The 18,508-nt window shown below is 37.4% G+C and overlaps 1 protein-coding gene across 1 annotated transcript; it reads right to left on the reverse strand.

Moving 5' to 3' along the window:
• Positions 1-275: 275 nt before the first annotated feature.
• Positions 276-18,214, reverse strand: htr1d (5-hydroxytryptamine (serotonin) receptor 1D, G protein-coupled). Its single transcript, XM_026286287.1, has 2 exons — positions 17,850-18,214; positions 276-2,825 (listed from the first exon to the last, which is right to left on the reverse strand). The coding sequence occupies exon 2, from the start codon at positions 2,193-2,195 to the stop codon at positions 1,044-1,046; it is 1,152 nt and encodes a 383-aa protein (XP_026142072.1). The 5' UTR covers positions 2,196-2,825; positions 17,850-18,214; the 3' UTR covers positions 276-1,043.
• Positions 18,215-18,508: the final 294 nt, after the last annotated feature.

Genomic DNA, 18,508 nt, shown 5'->3' on the forward strand with positions numbered 1-18,508 from the left:
CAAATGCTGTTTGAAAGCCTGTGGGCAATGCGTTCAGGGGATATGGCTCATTATTCCTGTATTACTCAGGGTTACGGTCTCTTATTGCTGTATTTTCTTATTAAAAAAAACCTTCTGAACCAACATGGCTGACCTTCATCATAAGAAAGAGTGATGGGAGGGCAAAGTTGACAAATTTCCAGGATGCCATTATTCATATATACCACTGCAGTCAGAGGTGCGTTATTGTGATATTTGATGAAATAATGACCTTAACATCATAAAACTCATTCAGTAGTACTCTTTTCTAGAAATGAGCTAAAGCTGGCACATTGTGTCAAAACACATCATTCTCTCTCATCAGGTACATCCAGAATTTGAACTTTTGATCATTATATGCCCTCCTTCTGCTTCATCATGTCCTGAAATGAGCCATGCAGCCCGAAGCCTGTTTTTCATCTTCATGATCATAAAACTCCTCAAACTCTGACATCAAAATTAAAGAGGAAACTGACACCAAAGTCCTGTCACTCAAAAATACAAAAACCTAAAGCTTCGTTTAATCTTCTATAATGAACAGTTTTATTTCGGGAGTCTATGCTAATGTCCATGGACTTCAGCTTTGTCCTCAGGGGACCCATATATTCGTTCCTTTGGGAACAACAACCTTTATTTATGTGTGTTCTTTTTAAATAAATAGCCTTTGATATTAATATCATTCTGTTTCTGGTAAATAAGGCAGTTTATAGACAGCTATTAGTTACAGAGACAGTAGAATGTTGCTCTCTAGCGAAGGATTCATAATCTTTGCATGCATTCATAAACTACGAGGAAGCATCAACAATATGGCACAATATTTTACAAGCTGTCTCATGAGAACAGTAATATACATCGACCAGACACTACGTGTGCATTTAGGAGCTCACTGAAAAACGAACGGTAAGGTACGTTGGGTCCTCAACAGCAGATGAACGATGAATGTTCACAGGATTCAGATATTTTCTGCAGAAACCCTCTTAGACCTAAGTCATGAATCTGTCAAAGCACATGGGAGGCGTGTAACATCAGTAGCATCTTTTAAACTTGGTGAGTTTGTGGAAGGCTTGTTTGAAGTCATCATTGAAGGCAGTGTAGATGACTGGATTGATGAGCGAGTTGAGGTACCCCAGCCAGGTGAACACATCAAAGAGTACAGGATGAAACCAGCAGTCTTTACAGACCCCCATCACCAGCGTGAACACGAAGAATGGGAGCCAGCACACTATAAACGCACCCAGGATAATCCCAAGAGTCTTGGTGGCCTTCTTCTCCCGAGCGGCACAAAGACGCTTTCTTTCCAGCACGCTATCAGCCAGCTTCACTTTGACACTGTTCGTGAAAAGAGGAGATCCTCCTCCCCCACCTCCACCACCTCCTCCTCCTCCAGGATGAAGCTGTCCCTCCTGATTAGAAGTGGAGTTCAGGGAGCAGAGCGAAGAACCCGTCGAGTTCTGGATGAGCTGAGCAGCGGTGAACCGTTTTCCACTGGTCGCCGGTGTTTTGAAGATCCTGGAGCGAGCCGCCACATAGATACGCCCGTAGAGAATCATCAAGAGGACTGTGGGAACATAAAACGCGCCGAATGTGGAATAGAGCGTGTAGGAGATCTGGTCGGTGTTGACCATGCACTCCGTGAGCTCCTCGTGGGCCTTTGCCTGCCGCCAGAAGAGAGGAGGCAAGGAGATGGAAACCGAGATTACCCACACTACGGCGATCATCAGTGCCGCTCGCCGCATGGTGCGACGCTTCGAGTATTCCAGGGCATCAGTAATGGCCCAGTATCGGTCAAGCGCGATAACGCACAGGTGCAGAATGGAAGCCGTACAGAACGTTATGTCAGATGATAGCCAGATATCACACACAATCTGACCAAGGGTCCAAGTCTTACTGACCGTGTACACAATGCTGATTGGCATGACTAAAATGGACACCAGGAGGTCTGTCGCTGCGAGAGAGCCAATCAAGAAGTTGGCAGGGGTGTGAAGTTTGCGTGTGAGGAAAATGGTGGCGATCACAAAAGCGTTGGACAGAGCGGTGGCCAAAGTGACGATGGCTAGCATGGCAGAGATGGAGATCTGAAGACTGAGGAGTGTAGCTTCATCCCAGGGCTCCAGTGTTGTGGGACTGATTGTGGCATTGACGAGGAAGAACTCATATGAGCTGTTCACCAGATCCATGTTGCATGGTTCACCAGCACTTCATATCATCTATGCATGATTCTTAGCATTAAGGATCAATTAATCCATGGAAACATCTTGGGTAAAAAAGTCATTTAGTTTGTTAGTTGCAGATATTAGTGATTTGCTTTGCCTTTGTGAAGGTCATGGCTAATAAATGTGAGCAGTAATTCATGACTAAAAATACAGTGACTGTTTCTAATGTTTTTTTGAGCAGTACGTTGACGTGCACAGAAAGTTAAATGCCACAGAATAAACGAGGAAGCTTTTAACCTTTGCGTTTGAATTTGAGTTATAAAAATATTCCTTTAGCCCTTAAATCACTGCTTATTATTTTCTTTATAGTCTCTTATTCTATCATGAGAACTGAAGATCCTTCTATTTCGGCTCTTATGAACTGCTGGAAGACTTTAATTTATTCTCCTGTTGGTCTGCAAAGAATTAGCAGTTTCAAACTAATGGGACAGAATATTCCTTTATTTCCTGTAGATCCACTGATGGCTGCAAATGGTTCAAAGAAAGCTGATTTTGCAGTTTCGCAGAACACCCCAGGCTGTACAAGTTCTTGTTTTGAGTATTGTCCTCATGAAGGTGTTAGTCCAGATGAAAGGATTCAATCCAAATGAAGATCTGGAAGAGAGAAAAAGAAAGAGAATGAAGAATGGGAAAGTCAGAGTAAACTTTATGATTTTGGTCATTACTTGGGGTCAATCCGATTATTGGCACTAGTATTAAGCCTTTGCATGGTTATCTGTTTCTTAATTTTTAAAACTGGTTTCCCGATAAAACAAAACAAAACATTTAAACAGTTTTTTCAGAGCCCTTATTATTCTTAATTTTGACATTCATTTAATCTTTACACTAGACAGATATATCGGTTGTCGGCATAATTGATCTGTAATTATCGGTATCAGGATCAGACCTGAAAAACACAAATCATTCGACCCCTAATTTTTACATACACAACAGTTAATCTTTAAGAAATATAATAAGAAGTTGTGACTGCTCAAAATTGCCAGAGAGCATAATACAGAATGACTCTTGAATGTCAAAATTTTCTCGCAAAGGTGTCTCTAACAGTGAATTTATTGTTGTATAACATATAATTAAACTAAATGTAAAACTGTATAAATTGTTTAAATTATATTTATAAATATAATACATAATATTTACAAATAATTTCTAAATAATACATATACAATTATTCATTTCAAAATAAATAATACATATAAAATTATACATGTATAATTAGAAAATGACCAAACTGGGAAAGAAGTGAAGAACTAAATCAAAAGGCAGTTTTGATTAGTTGTGAATCAGAAGCTCAATGTACGATTTACTGTTAGTTTGTATTTATTCATTTACATTAGTGCAGAATAGTTAGCTAATAGATAGCAGCTGTAAATAGCTTTTTCAGTTTCCAGAGCTCTTAATCTACCTACACACTATTTTCTGAATTACATGAGAGAGCACAAATCAATTCACCATAATGACATCCATTGTGCATGCACAAATCAAGATACTTGCTCACAAATCTGATTCATTATTTTTCTGATATCTTTTCAAATGTATGTAGTAAGTTTTGCCTCCATTAACATATTTCTTTACTCTTGGCTCTGCTTTTCAGACTCAAGCTTTGATTGATGAGTATCTAGAGTATTATAGAGCCTCGAGGGGAAACCTGTCACCATGGAGCTTCCAGAGTTCCTGTGTCTGACTAACAATGTGCCATGACACCTGCAAGCATTCTGGTTCTGTCCTGGTGAAAAAGAAACCAAACCGTAGAGCTCACTCTCCTGCCATCAGGTCACACACGTCAGTCTCATCACCTGCCAGCATATTTACTAAAACATTAGCAGTTTCCGGTGTGCTGCAGAACACACTCACATTTCCTTTTCTTCATAGTTAGATTCACACACATAGGAATATACATATCTGAATATTTATAGAAAAGTCAATCATGACATGTCTCCGTATATGTCAAGCTAAGTGGGGAAAAAAAAATAATAATAATAATTGTGGTGCAATTTATATTCTGTGTGATGCTTTTAGGGCCAAGCATTCAGATTTGAAATTGAAATTCTGTAAAGAAAACACGTCCACTGTCCTTCATGTATAAAACATGCCATTTCCGTAATCGTAATTGAAAGCATAAAGGTCATACATCCCAACAGGACCCAACACCTTTTCTATTAAATGGTGTTGGTGTACCTATAGTAGCCAGGATGAACATCTCAGCAACAAAACTGCAGGTTAATACAATGCACAAAAAAAATTATAATAATACATTTAAAATAAAAAAGCATTCGGTGATGAACAGGATAGTTGAACATTTATTTGAAATGTAAATCTTTTGTAATATTATAAATGTCTTTAGTGCCACTTTAGGTCAATTGAATGCACCATTGCTGAATAAAAGTATTCTTTTATTTTAAAAAAATCTAACAGTTCCCAAACTTTTAAAACGATACTCTATACTATAATGTAAAACAATATGAAATGCAGCCAGCATGTGAGAACTGGGCATAGACTTCAAAATGTGAGTTTCAGATGTTAAAGAGGATTTAAACTCAACAAACTAAAGAACAGAATGTAGTTCTGTTGTTGTGGCTTGTATCTCTGTAAAACAGTGTCATCATTAGCATATACTTCATGTGAGACGGCAGGAAACAACAGCGGATTATCTCCACACCAGCAGATCCAACAGGCTGTACGCTAATGAGGCCAACCGGAGGGTATTACCATGCTCCAAATGTTGGCCCAACGTTTTCCCTACTTTTGTTAGGTTATGTGTAATTGCTGAAAGACAGTCAAAATAACTAAATTAAAAACCCAGGTCAATATATCAAGAGGAAAGGAGACTTTGAGACTGGCAGGTTGACTTAACAAATGCTCAGACAACACAAAAGTGTCTTGCATATTTATTGCCAGTACTGACCGAATCCTCACATACACTCAAATGCACAAAACTTTGTAAAATGCCTTTGTACTTTGTAATTGTCAGCTTATATTTGTCAATTGTCCGGTTGGATTTTTGTGTGTTTGACTTGATGGCACAAACAAAAAGAGGAAATGGAATAGCACCAAACATGTGTCCAGAATTAAAGGGTGAAAGCCTTCAAGTGCATAGATCCAAAAACAAGTCAAAATATAATGAAGATATGTACACATAAACCAAAAGCTTACGTCAATTTAAACATAATGTGCAAAAGTGTGAATTGCAGCAAAAAAAAAAAAAAAAATTCAGGTTCAAACCACAGTTTTACAGCACTAAACTTGGCATTTTTTTTTGTTCTTTCTATATGGTTTCGGATCTTTGTTAATAAAGTTAGGGTGAACAGTCAAAAGGGTCTAATGTTGTTTTGGACCACACTGACTTTCGCTGTATAACAGTTGAAGCACTGTTAATATTATCATTTTTGTTTTGCAAAATAATGTCATACAGCATAAGGGTGAGGAAGTTGTGTTGATACTTTCAATTTTGGATGAACTGTCCCTTTAATTGTAAAAATAAAGAAAGCAGAGCTTCTGCAATGCATGCACGTACAATGACATGCCAACTAAAAGTTCGATATTAAAATCTTCCCATGTGATGCTAATAAAAAGCACAGAACAAATACAGTTATAGCGCTACTTAATGGAGTAAGTGAATTGTTTGTTCTGAGAATGGAAAATGGTCAGGGATGAGGGTTTATTTTTATTTATTTTCTACACTCAATTTATCTGCCAGTGGTTATAAAATGAAACAGACAGCAGCCATGGTAACAGAGCAGACCTGGATGTTATTGAATGATGTCAGTCTTGTATGTTTTTGAGTTGTGCATCAGTGGAGTGTTTGAGTGGAGTATCCTTATACAGGTGCATCTCAATAAATTACAATGTTGTGGAAGAGTTATTTTTTTTCAGTAATTCAACTCAAATTGTGAAACTCGTTTATTAAATAAATTCAATGCACACAGACTGAAGTAGTTAAAGTCTTTGGTTCTTTTAATTGTGATGATTTTGCCTCGCATTTCACAAAACCCCTTCCTCCAGACTCTAGCAACCTTATTTCCAAATTAAAAATACAAAACTTGCTCTCATCTGAAAAGGGGACTTTGGACCACTGTGCAACAGTCCAGTTCTTCTTCTATTTAGCCACATTGTCTGTGTTCAGGAGTGGCTTAACAAAAGGAAAACGACAACTGTAGCCAGTTGTGTGGTGGCTCTTGATGCCAGCCTCAGTCCATTCCTTGTGAAGTAATATATATATATATATTAAAATGGCTCATTTGAATTCTGCCGAAGGCATTCAGAATATGTGTGCTACCCAAATAAAATAATGACTAAAAGTAATGTTAAGTCTTTGAGAAAGGGCCTTATCTCCTGTTTCCAAAATGCATCACAAACTGCTTGAGAAAGCTGTAAAGGAATTCCACATTGCACAAGGTGCATACAACCTTACACTTGTTTCACACATAATTCGTCTGCAGTACGTATGCGTTTCTTATTTTTTTTTTACCCATGTTAACGGATTCCAGCGTTCATGCATTTGCGGTCCGTCAGTGCGTTCCAGGAGCGGTGCATCTGCAGCAGTGCAGCGATCGTTCACGTACAGAGTTGCGGACTGCAAACGCATCCTGTGCGCCCTCTTGCGGCTGGAGACGGTAATGTTTTCTGTTAGTTCATTTCTCTTGGTTCATGTCAAATCGCACCGTATAATTGTTTATATTTAACCATTATTCATTTAACATTTAAATTTAGAAGTTGCCATTAAAATTGTTGCCATTTAAAATTTGAATTTGCCGTTATCTGATCCTTCCAATTCGTACATATTTTTTGAGGTGGCTAATTCGTACAAATTTGAACAACCTCACACGTACAAATTTTCACATTTTGTAAAAAGTCATATGTATTTTACAAGGTGACAAATTTGTAGGAATTCACAGGAATGACCAACCCTAAACATACCCCTCACAGAAATCAATAAAAATTACAAATTACAAATTAGGTTGTACAAATTTATACAAATTAGCCACCTTGTAAAATATGATAAAAATTGGTCGTGAGATAGCTTCATAACAAATCTATGTCCGATTTGAATGACTTAAATAGACCCATGACCTCAATATTAGCTTTGATACTGTAAGTGAGCAGAACAGAAGTCCTGAAATCTCCTCAACATGGATTAATGGAGGAGATATATAAATGTTTTCTTCTTCTTAGATGCAGCTCAGATGTGTAGGAGGAACACTGGTCCAGAGTTAACAAAAATCATTGTGCCTCTTCCAACACCCTGGATTAGTCACCAGGTAAGTACCACCATTTCAAACATTTTCTATTAAGAAGCACCTTTTGTGGGCATGTTATCTACAGATGGGCAACAGATCTACTAGGAACCGTAGGAGGTTGTAATACACTTCTGGAAGGTACGAACAAGATTTTAAGTTGCACTAAAGCTTTTGAATTTGCATCTGGAGTTTCTGTTGTTTCTTTACCCTCTGTAGAGGCACATGTGATCTGATGGTATTTGGGATGTCCTTTATTGACTTAATACATTCAGTCACTTTGCAAACATCAAAAACAATGTGTTCTTTTTGAAGATCAAGCCGTTGCGGGCATACTTGTGGGACTGTCATTGTCAGTTTAATGAGGTGAGTTGGGCTGGGAAGCGGTGCAAAGTTAATTTAATGATACATTAAATAATTAATGTGAAAAATAAAGAGTATTCTTGCTAAATCTACTCCAAAAATATATGTTATACAATGTAATATATAATGTAAACTATATAATTTTGTATGGGAACATTCCAAACATTCAAACCTAGATGCTGAATGGTGTCTATATTTATTTAATGCAAAGGCAAGTGTGTGGTCTGAATGTGGCACATTGGTAAATGGTTGTCCAAGGTGATTTTGTCCTGTATCCCTAAGGTGACTGTATGTCCTAGACTCGTCAGTAGGTATTTCTGTGCTATACTTTTTCATTTCTTACAAGAAGTTATAATCAGGTCAGATCTTCACACTTCTGCAAGGACACGTGTCTTTTCTTCCTTTCTGCCACTTCCTTTTTATATATATATATATATATATATATATATATATATATATATATATATATATATATATATATATATATATTAGTTGCTTTTGCATGAAAGCTTTTGCCCAGAACATAATTTTACATTTGAAATGTAAATGTCCATGTCCAACAAGTAGGTCAAAAATTGTAATAAAAATCTACCCCAGGCCCAACTGAAAGATTCTCTGACCTTTCTCCTCTCCTGTCAGGTCTGATAACTGTCACATTTGCACCAAAAAAATAAAACAAAACAACAACAAAAAAAACCTGCAAAGTATGCCGGCAGGCTTCACATGTCTCTTTGATACCGTTTGACCTCCTCCATTTCTGCTTTTCAACATCATCTCCTCCCACTCTTGCCCTTGTTGTTGTGTTTGGCTTTGGCTCTGAACTTTGTGAAGTTTTGAACAGCAATGAGTGGACAAGTGGTATAATTCTGGGTGTTGATGTGTGTAAAAGCCTACCGATGTAGAAATACGTACAACTGGAGACTTGAATTAAAGCTGCAGTCGGTAACTTTTGACGCTCTAGTGGTTAATAAACAGAACTGCTTGCGTCTTGCGGAAGAACATTGTAGCCGGAGCTACTTCTCTCTGTTTATGTCTATGAAGAATCACAAAGGTACTGGGTTACTCCGCCGCAGTACCCCAGAAGTTATCTAAAATAGTCAGAATATAAACACTTATTATAGGTGCACCCTAGTGATTCAGGAAAAGCTAAAAACACGGTTTGGAAAATGGTTTCATGGTGTACTCGCTTTTCTACATTTCGAACACAAACAAAGTTACGGACCGCAGCTCTGATTGGTTGTTTTTTACCGGGAGCAGATGACTTTCTGCAAATGGCAATAGGACCACTGGGAGGAGCCAGAGGAGCTTGATTTTTTGGTCTCATATTCTCCTGTCAGGACATAATGACAGGTTTAACAAATATGTAAAAAATATATTTTTACAAAAGTTACCTACTGCAGTTTTAAAAGACACATGAGTTACTATGAGACTTAAAGTTACAAGGGGAATAAGGTGGACCAGGACACATTAAGAGAATTTCGGATACTATATTGCACCAGTGTCACTACAACAATAATTTCATTATATATAGAAAATTATCTGTAATATACATGGAAGAAAAAATAAATAAATTGTGTGCACGATTTACTAATTCTTTCCTTCAATGTACTAAAACGTGCACACGATTACTATTGTGTTACACAAGGTACACAAGATGGGGACCGGGGCTCTGGCTCTTCTCAGTTTGCGGAGGAAGTAGATAGCTGCTGAGTTGCGAAGTTGTCAGTCAAGGAGAATTTTCCTGTGATGTGCACACCCAGAAACTTGGTGTTGCTCACTGTCTACACAGTCGCACCAGTGATGGTCAGAGGAACATGTTTAGTGTGCACCTAGAGTCAACAACAATCTTCTTTGTCTTCTCTACATTCAGAGATAGATTGTTGTCACTGCATCACCTGGCCAGGCGGCTCCCCTTGCTCTGTAGTTTCTCTCATCACAGTTGTATAATCCGAAAACTTAATGAAGAGTTTGGAGTTGTGTGACATTTGCAGTTGTGGGTCAGCAGAGTGAAGAGGAAGGGGCTCAGCACACATCCTTGGGGGGCCCCAGTGTTCAGTGTGATGGTGATGGATGTGTTACTGCTGACCCATACTGCCTGATGTCTTCCAATCAGAAAGTCCAACAGCCAGTTGCACAACGAAGTGTTGAGCCCCAGCTGGACCAGTTTGTGAATGAGCTATAAAGAGATGATTGTGCTGAATGCTGAACTGAAGTCTATGAACAGTATTCTGACATTTGAGTCTTGATGTGTGAGTGCTGAGTGTAGGGTAGTGGTGATGGCATCATTGGTCGTGCAGTTGGATCGATATGCAAACTGAAAATAGTCCGGGTGTTGGTTGGGGGCAGACTTGATATGGAGCATGACTAGCCATTCAAAGCACTTCATGAGAATAGGAGTAAGTGCAACTGGATGGTAGTCATTGAAGTAGGATGGAGACGGCTTTCTTTGGGACTGGAATGATGGTGGTAGCTTTGAAGCATGTGGGGACAACAGCCTGACTAAGCGTAATGTTGAAAATGTAAATATTTTTTTCGACACATAAATTGTTGCTAAATAATAAAAAAAATTATAATTGAAAATATTTACTGGGCAAGTACAAATTTTAATCACCAACAGAATGTTTTTTCTTTTTCTGACACATACATTTTTGCTAAACCAAAATCATTGTTTGATCAATAATTTAAATCACCTTAAATCTAACTGAAAATATTGGCCGGGCAAGTGCATATCAGAACTTCCAGTGGAAAAAAAAGCATTACTGTGGATCCCTGTAAGGAAATGAATATACTGTAGGGAAAAACACCAAATCAAAAACAGACAGCAGCAATCAAGTTGCGGTCTGGGATTGTAATTGACACACAAGCACAGAGACTACAGTCAAACAGCTCAGTGCATCTCTGCATTTGTGTATGGAGCAAGTCAAATTGATTTTTCAGTTCTAGTTGTCTTCACTGAAGAATTACGATTCTAGCAAGCTCCAAGGACCAGTTCAATATCGGCTTGAAAGCAGTGACCTCAATTTGTAGAGCTCTCTGCAGTCCTATTGAGTTTCTAAGGTCCAGGGTAAACTTTTATTCAGCAGTAAGGTATATGGTCATATAAGTTTATTCAAATAGAGTTTTAGAGAAAAACCAATAAATGCATGATGTAATGAGTTATCTGATCGGTTTCTCTTCTCTTTTACATAGAGCGGTTTTATTTCTTATAATGTAGGCTGTGAACCCTAGATTGCTCCTGAGGACTGGAGCTATAATTACTGCACTGTAGGTCACATTGGGTTGAAAAGCATCTGGTAGATAACAACCGATTGAACTGATATAGAACTCTTTCTTAAGAAAACAGCGCTTCTTCTCGAGTGTTATCACATCCTAGTGGTCTTTCCAATCAAATAAGTGCTCAGCCCTGCAAATATATTTTCTTGCCCCTTCAACCTTTTCACTCTCGGCGTGAATGTCCTGTAGATGAGATTCATCAGACCTTTATGAGCCCGGCCGTTAACAGAGGCCAAGAATGATAAGTGTGAAGATGTTTTGTTGAGGCAGGACAGCTGTTTGCTTTTCTGAATTAAATATTGAAGACCAGGTGAAGAGTGTGGCTTGAGTTTGAAACATGGGATTCGGTACTCGGGGCAACGTGCGCTGCATTTGAATTATAGATTCAAGAGCTTTATGATCACAGGTCAAATATCGTCAGAGTGACATGCAAGGTCTGTGAATATCTATAAACAGAAGAGTCTTAACACACTTGTTCATTTGCGTTGATCAATGTATCTGGGAACAATCAATATCAATGTAGCCTAAGGCTGATTTAACTCATTAAATGGTTGCGATTTAATGGTTGTCCTAAGAGTGATCTATAGAAAACCTAGCAATTATCTACAGTCAAAGCAAATTCGATTTTACAAATGGAATGATTGTGCTCAGTACAGAGACTGAATAGTGTTCATCAAATAATAAAAGACATTTTCTTTTATAGTTAAAATAAATGTGTCAGATACAAACTCTGCTTTGATCTGTTCATGGAACATCCTCAATCTTGCGATGTAAACAGAATATGTTTGTCGACTCTCATCGGCTGTTTAATCAGTGTCTCTACAACTCCATAGAAGCCAACAAAGGTCCAAAAGCAAGTGGGGGGAAAATTTTAAAAAGCAAAGATTCTAGTGCTGCAATGCTTTAAAATGTAGTTTGGCATCTCATCAGTGTTAAACCAGCTAAGCCGCAAAAGACCCTAAGCCTCACAGTGTTCATGAGATTATCATCTGTTGCCTTCTTAAACCTTCACTAATCATGTAAACCTCTGACTGAATTACATTGCAGAACTTCCATGCTAAACAGTTAGCACTCCTAAAATAGCTCTAGCAGATAAGTCTTCACCATTTCAATCAAAAAATATCTGAAGACGTTTTGAAGCAGAGTTGAAAATGTTAAAGAAACAGTTAACCTGTCATCATGTACTCACCTTCATGTTGTTCCAAACCTGTATGACTTATTTACAGACTTCAAGTTCTTTTCAAGCCATGCAACAGATTTGTGTGAGGAACATGCTGAAATTTAGGTCATTATTTACAATAATCTGCCGTATATCTGTCATGTCAGGACTGATTGACATTGTCAATAAATCAATGGCACCATATTTTGCAATGGTAAATGCCTTCAGAATATTTGGATTAATGCACAACTCAAATGGAATGCTTTCATGGTGTCGTGTGGAGATTGACAGAAGGAATGCACCAATATAAATGGTTAAAAACCACCTAATGTCCAATCAGTTTTATTACCGGTATAAATGGTAAATGGTAAAAATAGGTAATTCTGAAAAAATGCTAATAACCGATATGGTACAGATATATATCATGCATCCTTACTTGACAGCCATTAGTGCATTTTTCACCTAATTTCAGCCAATTTGTGATTTCTGAAAAAAGTCGGGCTTGCAATGACATGGTTGGTGAGTAAATTAGTTTTTTTTTTTTTACCATATTTTGGATTAACTATTTATTTAAGCCTCTCTGGATTGTTCTCCTCCCAAGCACCGAAACTCTGAATCACGAAACTGTGGACCAAGCTAAGCACATAAGGTGAAGAGGTAATCTGTACCATCTGCAGTTAAGGAAATAAAGATCTTAACAAGGTAAGGCTGACTGTCCTTGTCAAATGAACTCATAGCGCTTCTTTCTTTGAAGCATGTTTCGAAGTCATGTTACAATCTTCAAAGCACATGTAGAGAAAAACAACCCCTCACTTCTCTGAGAGTCAACATTTCAAAAATAATGGAAAACATGTTTTAGCCAAGGAGCTTTGAAACAGAGACACCTCGGAATGCTTGATGAACACGTTGAGTTCCTCCATCACGTCAGGCTCCACAGAACACAAAGACTGCAGTGACATGGTGGAACCTGGGAAGTGATGAATTTTTAATAGCTCAGAAGAACAGCATTCAATCATCTCTGCTGAGAGCTTGGCTGGCACTGAACCTGAACCTGCTGAATCAGATAACAAGATCACCTGTCTTTTTTTAAAAAAATGAATTCAGCTGGACTTGACCTGAGTTTAAATTAAGCCACTTATTAAGGTCAAGACTTGTTCCAAACATGAACAGCTCAAGGTGATGCTGTGGGATTTTCTCCTTAAGGCTAACTTCTGGTGTATATAACAATCTGACCCTCAGTGAAAGAAAAAAAAATCCTTTTAGCTGCTTCTCCAATCTCCACCAAGATGGCCTATTATTTCTAACCTGCAAGGGAGTGATGGACAGAACCTTTTAAAGGGTAATGATTTTTTCTTTAACACCAAACTTTGTCTATAACACACACACACACACACACACACACATACATATTTAGCTCAAAGATATCGAGCTTACGCATAGCATTTTGAAGTTGCATCAGATGTGTTGAAAGAGAGAAGAAGTCCTTGCTACATCAGAGGTGTTATATATTTAATTTTGTAAGTGAACAGTAAAGTGGGACAATCATTCATGCCTAACACGTCATCATGTGTGTGTGCGAACATGCCTGTGTGTGAGTTCAAGAAAATACAGAGATTGTTTGTAATGATTAGAAAGCGATGACTGTGTTGAAAGCACAATAGAAGACTGAGATAAACCATCAGGAGTCACCTTACAAGAGCCGCACTGCACACATGATTCACAGACTGTCTTTGGCCAATGAGTTGATCTTTAAGTATCTGTGGAACACCAAAAAATAAACAAAATAATAACTGTTCCAAAATAAACAAATACATTTGATAAACTTAATTAACTTAACTTAATTGCTGTGTCACACTTTTTGAACAAAGTTAACTATTAAAGCAACTACAAATGCATAAAAAATTGGAAACCTTCAGGTTTTTTTTTTTTAATTATCAGGAATATAAATTCAGTCAAAAATAATCAAAACTGGTAGTAAATATCACATTATTGCAAGATGTAGAAATAGATAGTAACTTCAGCAGAACACATCAACTAAGCAAAGCTGTCAAGACAGTCTTTAAAAAAAAAATGTTGAGCCATATTTGGCTCATGGGTAGAAATTGACTGTAATGACTGGAGAGAAATAGAACCAAGAGGCAGTAAATGCTAATGATCTGGAGGTAGTTATAGATATTATGTAATCATCCATTACAGAGTAATGAACTCACACACTGGGGAAAAACAATTATAAAATAGGGATGACAGGGAGAGAAAAAAAGCATATACACAAACATGAGAGAGTTCTGTAGAGCAGAAGGTGAAGTTTAGAAATAAGGGTTCTTTAAAGGTTATATTTTAAAAAAAAAGTTACAGCTGTAAGGCAAATGAGAAATAGAAATATTCCAAACTATGTCACCTGTTTCATCTGACAAATATTGTAAGGGAATATTGTGTATGCCTTGTCAGTACATCCTTCCTTCAGAAAAGCACAGATTAAAATGATCTCAATAGCATTAAGCGAGGAATTTTTTTTTTTTTTTTTTACTTTAATACGTAGGACTCCACAATTACCTTGACTAAGACACAAAAGCTTTGAGTTATACTGTTGATGAATTACAATTAAAAAAAAAAAAATATTCAGACAAATTTTTTTTTTCCTACATGCTGAAAATACAGATGCATAAAACGTACTTCTTGTTTCCTGCTCAATGTCTAGGATATTTCATACCCAGTCTATTACAGTCTATATATGTTTAATATAAATACATGCCTCATTTTGCATTATTGACACACTGTTTTCCTAATGAATGTTGTTCAGTTGCTTTGACGCAATGTATTTTGTTTAAAGCGCTATATAAATAAAGGTGACTTGACTTGACTTGACATGCAAATAAGATTCAACAAAAACACATAGCCAGTTTAGTCAGAAGTTTGGTAGCATATATGCAAATCTCATATGTAAATAAAATGATATATAAAGATTTATTTGCATGTCAAATTTGGTACAAGACATCTAGCTACACTGATCATCCCTGTCTAAACTGACTAAATAAATTGAAATTATCTCCTAAATAAAAAACAGCTAAATACATATACATGCATATATGCTTCCTCTAAATTTGAATTGCTGCAGTGTGTTTTGTTCATTTACAGGTTGAAGAGAAGCTCAACTCCTCTATACCAAATCCAGGATGGGTTCAGTGTGGCACTGGAGACCAGTGAATATCCCAATACCTTCTTCATGCCAAGTCTGTTTCGCAGTCTTACATACATGGAATTGGAAAGAAAATGACATGACATGTGTTTTCACACACACTGACACCTAACAGTCCTATTCTGAAGTCCCATCCCTTTATTCTGAATGGTATTGGTGCATAAATGAATGCACATCCATTTAGACATTTGAAGTGTTATCTTATAGCAAAATAAATTCTATGTGTATAAAACTGTGTAAGGCAAATTATAAAATATACAATCACCTAAAATCAGTAATGATGCTTGTATAAAACCCAAAAAACATAACTATAAACCATAATGAGTATGAAATGAATCCATGTATATAAAATCCCCATCTACCTGCCATGACTAGTTATCTCCTAAATTGAAGAACTGGATTGCTTTGATTCTCCAGAGATGTTGCCAGGGTTACACAAATGCAAAATTCCACTGCTTGTGAGCTGATACTGAGAGACACAGACTCGTGTTTTGAGCAAAGAAAAGTGCCAGGTGCTCTCCTCCCTTCCCCAATCTTCTGCTTTATACCTTTAATCTCAGTATAATTTATCCCTTTCATTGATTTCATATAGCTGGAGATGGACAGCCATCCTTAGAGAATACTATATATGGAACATATAGGTGAGGAGGAGTCAGGTTTAACCCTCTTTGTGAAGACCAAATGTCACTACAAGGACAGTAAAACCTGAAATCCCCTAAAATATGGATACCAATGGCATGCAAGAGGAAAACGACTTAATAAATAAACTAAAAGATGTATTAATATAAAATATAACCAGGTTTGAAGGTTAAACAGTGAGTTTCTATCGAAAAACATTTCTAAATTAAAGCTGAAATGAGTTTACATTTCAAACTTCAAATTGTTTTGACACACAAACATGGTAAATCTCAAAAGATCAGAGAAGAATATATTCCTCCCACATCCAAAACCTTTGCAACACAAAAATGAATTTGACTCGGCATTGTGGTAATTATAAAGGTTAAAAATATGCTTTTAACGACACCACAACACTTCTCTGTATTTGGATTAGGCTTACAAAGCATCATGTTTCAGAATGCTTATATGCAATTATTTTTCATATTTATACATCAGATCTGGTCATTCGGGCAGGTTTGGACAGAGGATTTTCTTGGAGAGGTCACAGCTTTCTGCTGACGATTCACATGAGCTTCCAAAGAGCCAACACATATGCTCCCCTTTCACACCAGCTATCTGTCCATCTCACACACTGCAGTTGTGCTGTGCATGTGGTGTGTTGGCATGAGAGTCAGACAAGAGAGGGTGACAAATCCGGAGGAAAGAAGCGAGAGAAAGGCAAAAAAGTGAAAGAGGAGAAATAAGCAATTACGCATATGTGATTGAATGAAGTTGCTGTTCCACGAGCTACAGTGACCAGTGGTCTGCCCTTTATATATTATCACACCACTGCTGAGAGTTTAAACATGCTGATAGACTGTAAAACTCAAACAATCATCCACTCTGATCATGACCATGACCTTTAACAGTGGTCATTCATGTCAGTTGTGATGCTCCACACAGACATTCAAAAACTCAGCTTGATGGATTGAGCATCACACCTCAAGGGTAATTAAGGCTGTTAATTAACACCACAGTGGACTTTCTTCATTTAAAGAATGTGGTGGGGGTGTTAGGAAGAAACCAGGAAAAGAAACATGATTTGACTCTGTGCTATGAGTTCGGAAAAAAAAAACACTTTAAGCTAGCCTAAAATTAAACCTGCACACACAATATTAAACCAACAAACCGGTCTGGCTGTGTCTTATCGATGGTGCAATATGAGTTTCTCATACTGATGTTTTCTACCTGCTGTTTGCCTCAGGTTTGTAGTATCTTAATATAAATTATGATATTAACTGATTACATGATACCAGAGCACCTTTCTACTTGAAATTCCAGCTTAAGAGCTATTTGTGTGTATGTGTGTGTGTGTGTGTGTGTGTGTGTGTGTTGAAACATGATACCTGTTTCTACCTGGTAGCAAGATCACAGACAATCTTACACCATCAAAAAAAAAAAAAAAAAAAAAAAAACAGCACGGACTAACTAATGGCCATTGCACCAGCTAGAAACCAGCAAACGTTCCAGAACACAGCTATTTTTAACAGGGTTCAGGACAGAGAGGAAACAAACATAATTCATACATATTAAGCTTTTAACCTAAAACAACAAGCTTTCTATAGTGTGATAGTTTTTGTTAACAACATTAACGTAGGCTACTAAACAGTTTCGTTTTAACTGACCAGCTGACACGCATTCATGTTTTCAACATTCAGAAATGAAACGAGAGGTATTCTGAGTACCCACCAGTGACCAAGTGACTAAGCAAGATATCGTCAAGTATTTCAAAAACTTACCAAGCTGAAGTTGCAGGTTTCATCATTTCATCACGCAGGAGACTTCCAGTCAAAGTCACCAGTCCGTTTCAAGCCGAGTATCCAAAATAACTTTTACTTTTAAGTCGGTCACTTAGCTTATGCTTTGCATAATTTGCGTTGCGTCTTTTCCGGCTCAGCGTAGGATGTATGGTTACGGATAATGCATAGCTAGTTGCATGAGACTCCAACGGTAGATGAAAACACAATTTACTTATAAAGACACAGAAAGCTTTGAATAATATTATCACCACCTGAAAGTAAAAAATCCATTATTTAATTGACTTAGCTCAAATAAGAGTACACTGTCCCGTTTCGTGCTGCTGTTTTCTCTGCTCTCTCTGTCATCCTTTCTCTCTCTCACACACACACACACACACGGCACGCGCGCACGCACCCTCCCTCTCTTTTTCTATCTCTGAAATCCTGTCGCAGCGCTATTTCTACGTTCTCTGAGGTCCGTCTGAAAATCTCAATAATATATATATATATATTTTAAACCCTTTCTTTCTCTGATTAACATTACATTCGCGCTCTTTGCTCTGACACGCGCAATGAAAGACAGCCAGCAGTTCCTATTACTCCATAAGCACCTAGTTTAGCTTGACAAAATGCGTTAATTGAAAATGCATGGTCTTAAA

The sequence above is a fragment of the Carassius auratus genome, chromosome 17, assembly GCF_003368295.1.
Source record: "Carassius auratus strain Wakin chromosome 17, ASM336829v1, whole genome shotgun sequence".
NCBI lineage: Eukaryota > Metazoa > Chordata > Actinopteri > Cypriniformes > Cyprinidae > Carassius > Carassius auratus.

Bases quoted from the DNA above. Each gene is read 5' to 3' on its own strand.
- htr1d (XM_026286287.1), bottom strand. From the start codon at position 2,195: ATGGATCTGGTGAACAGCTCATATGAGTTCTTCCTCGTCAATGCCACA.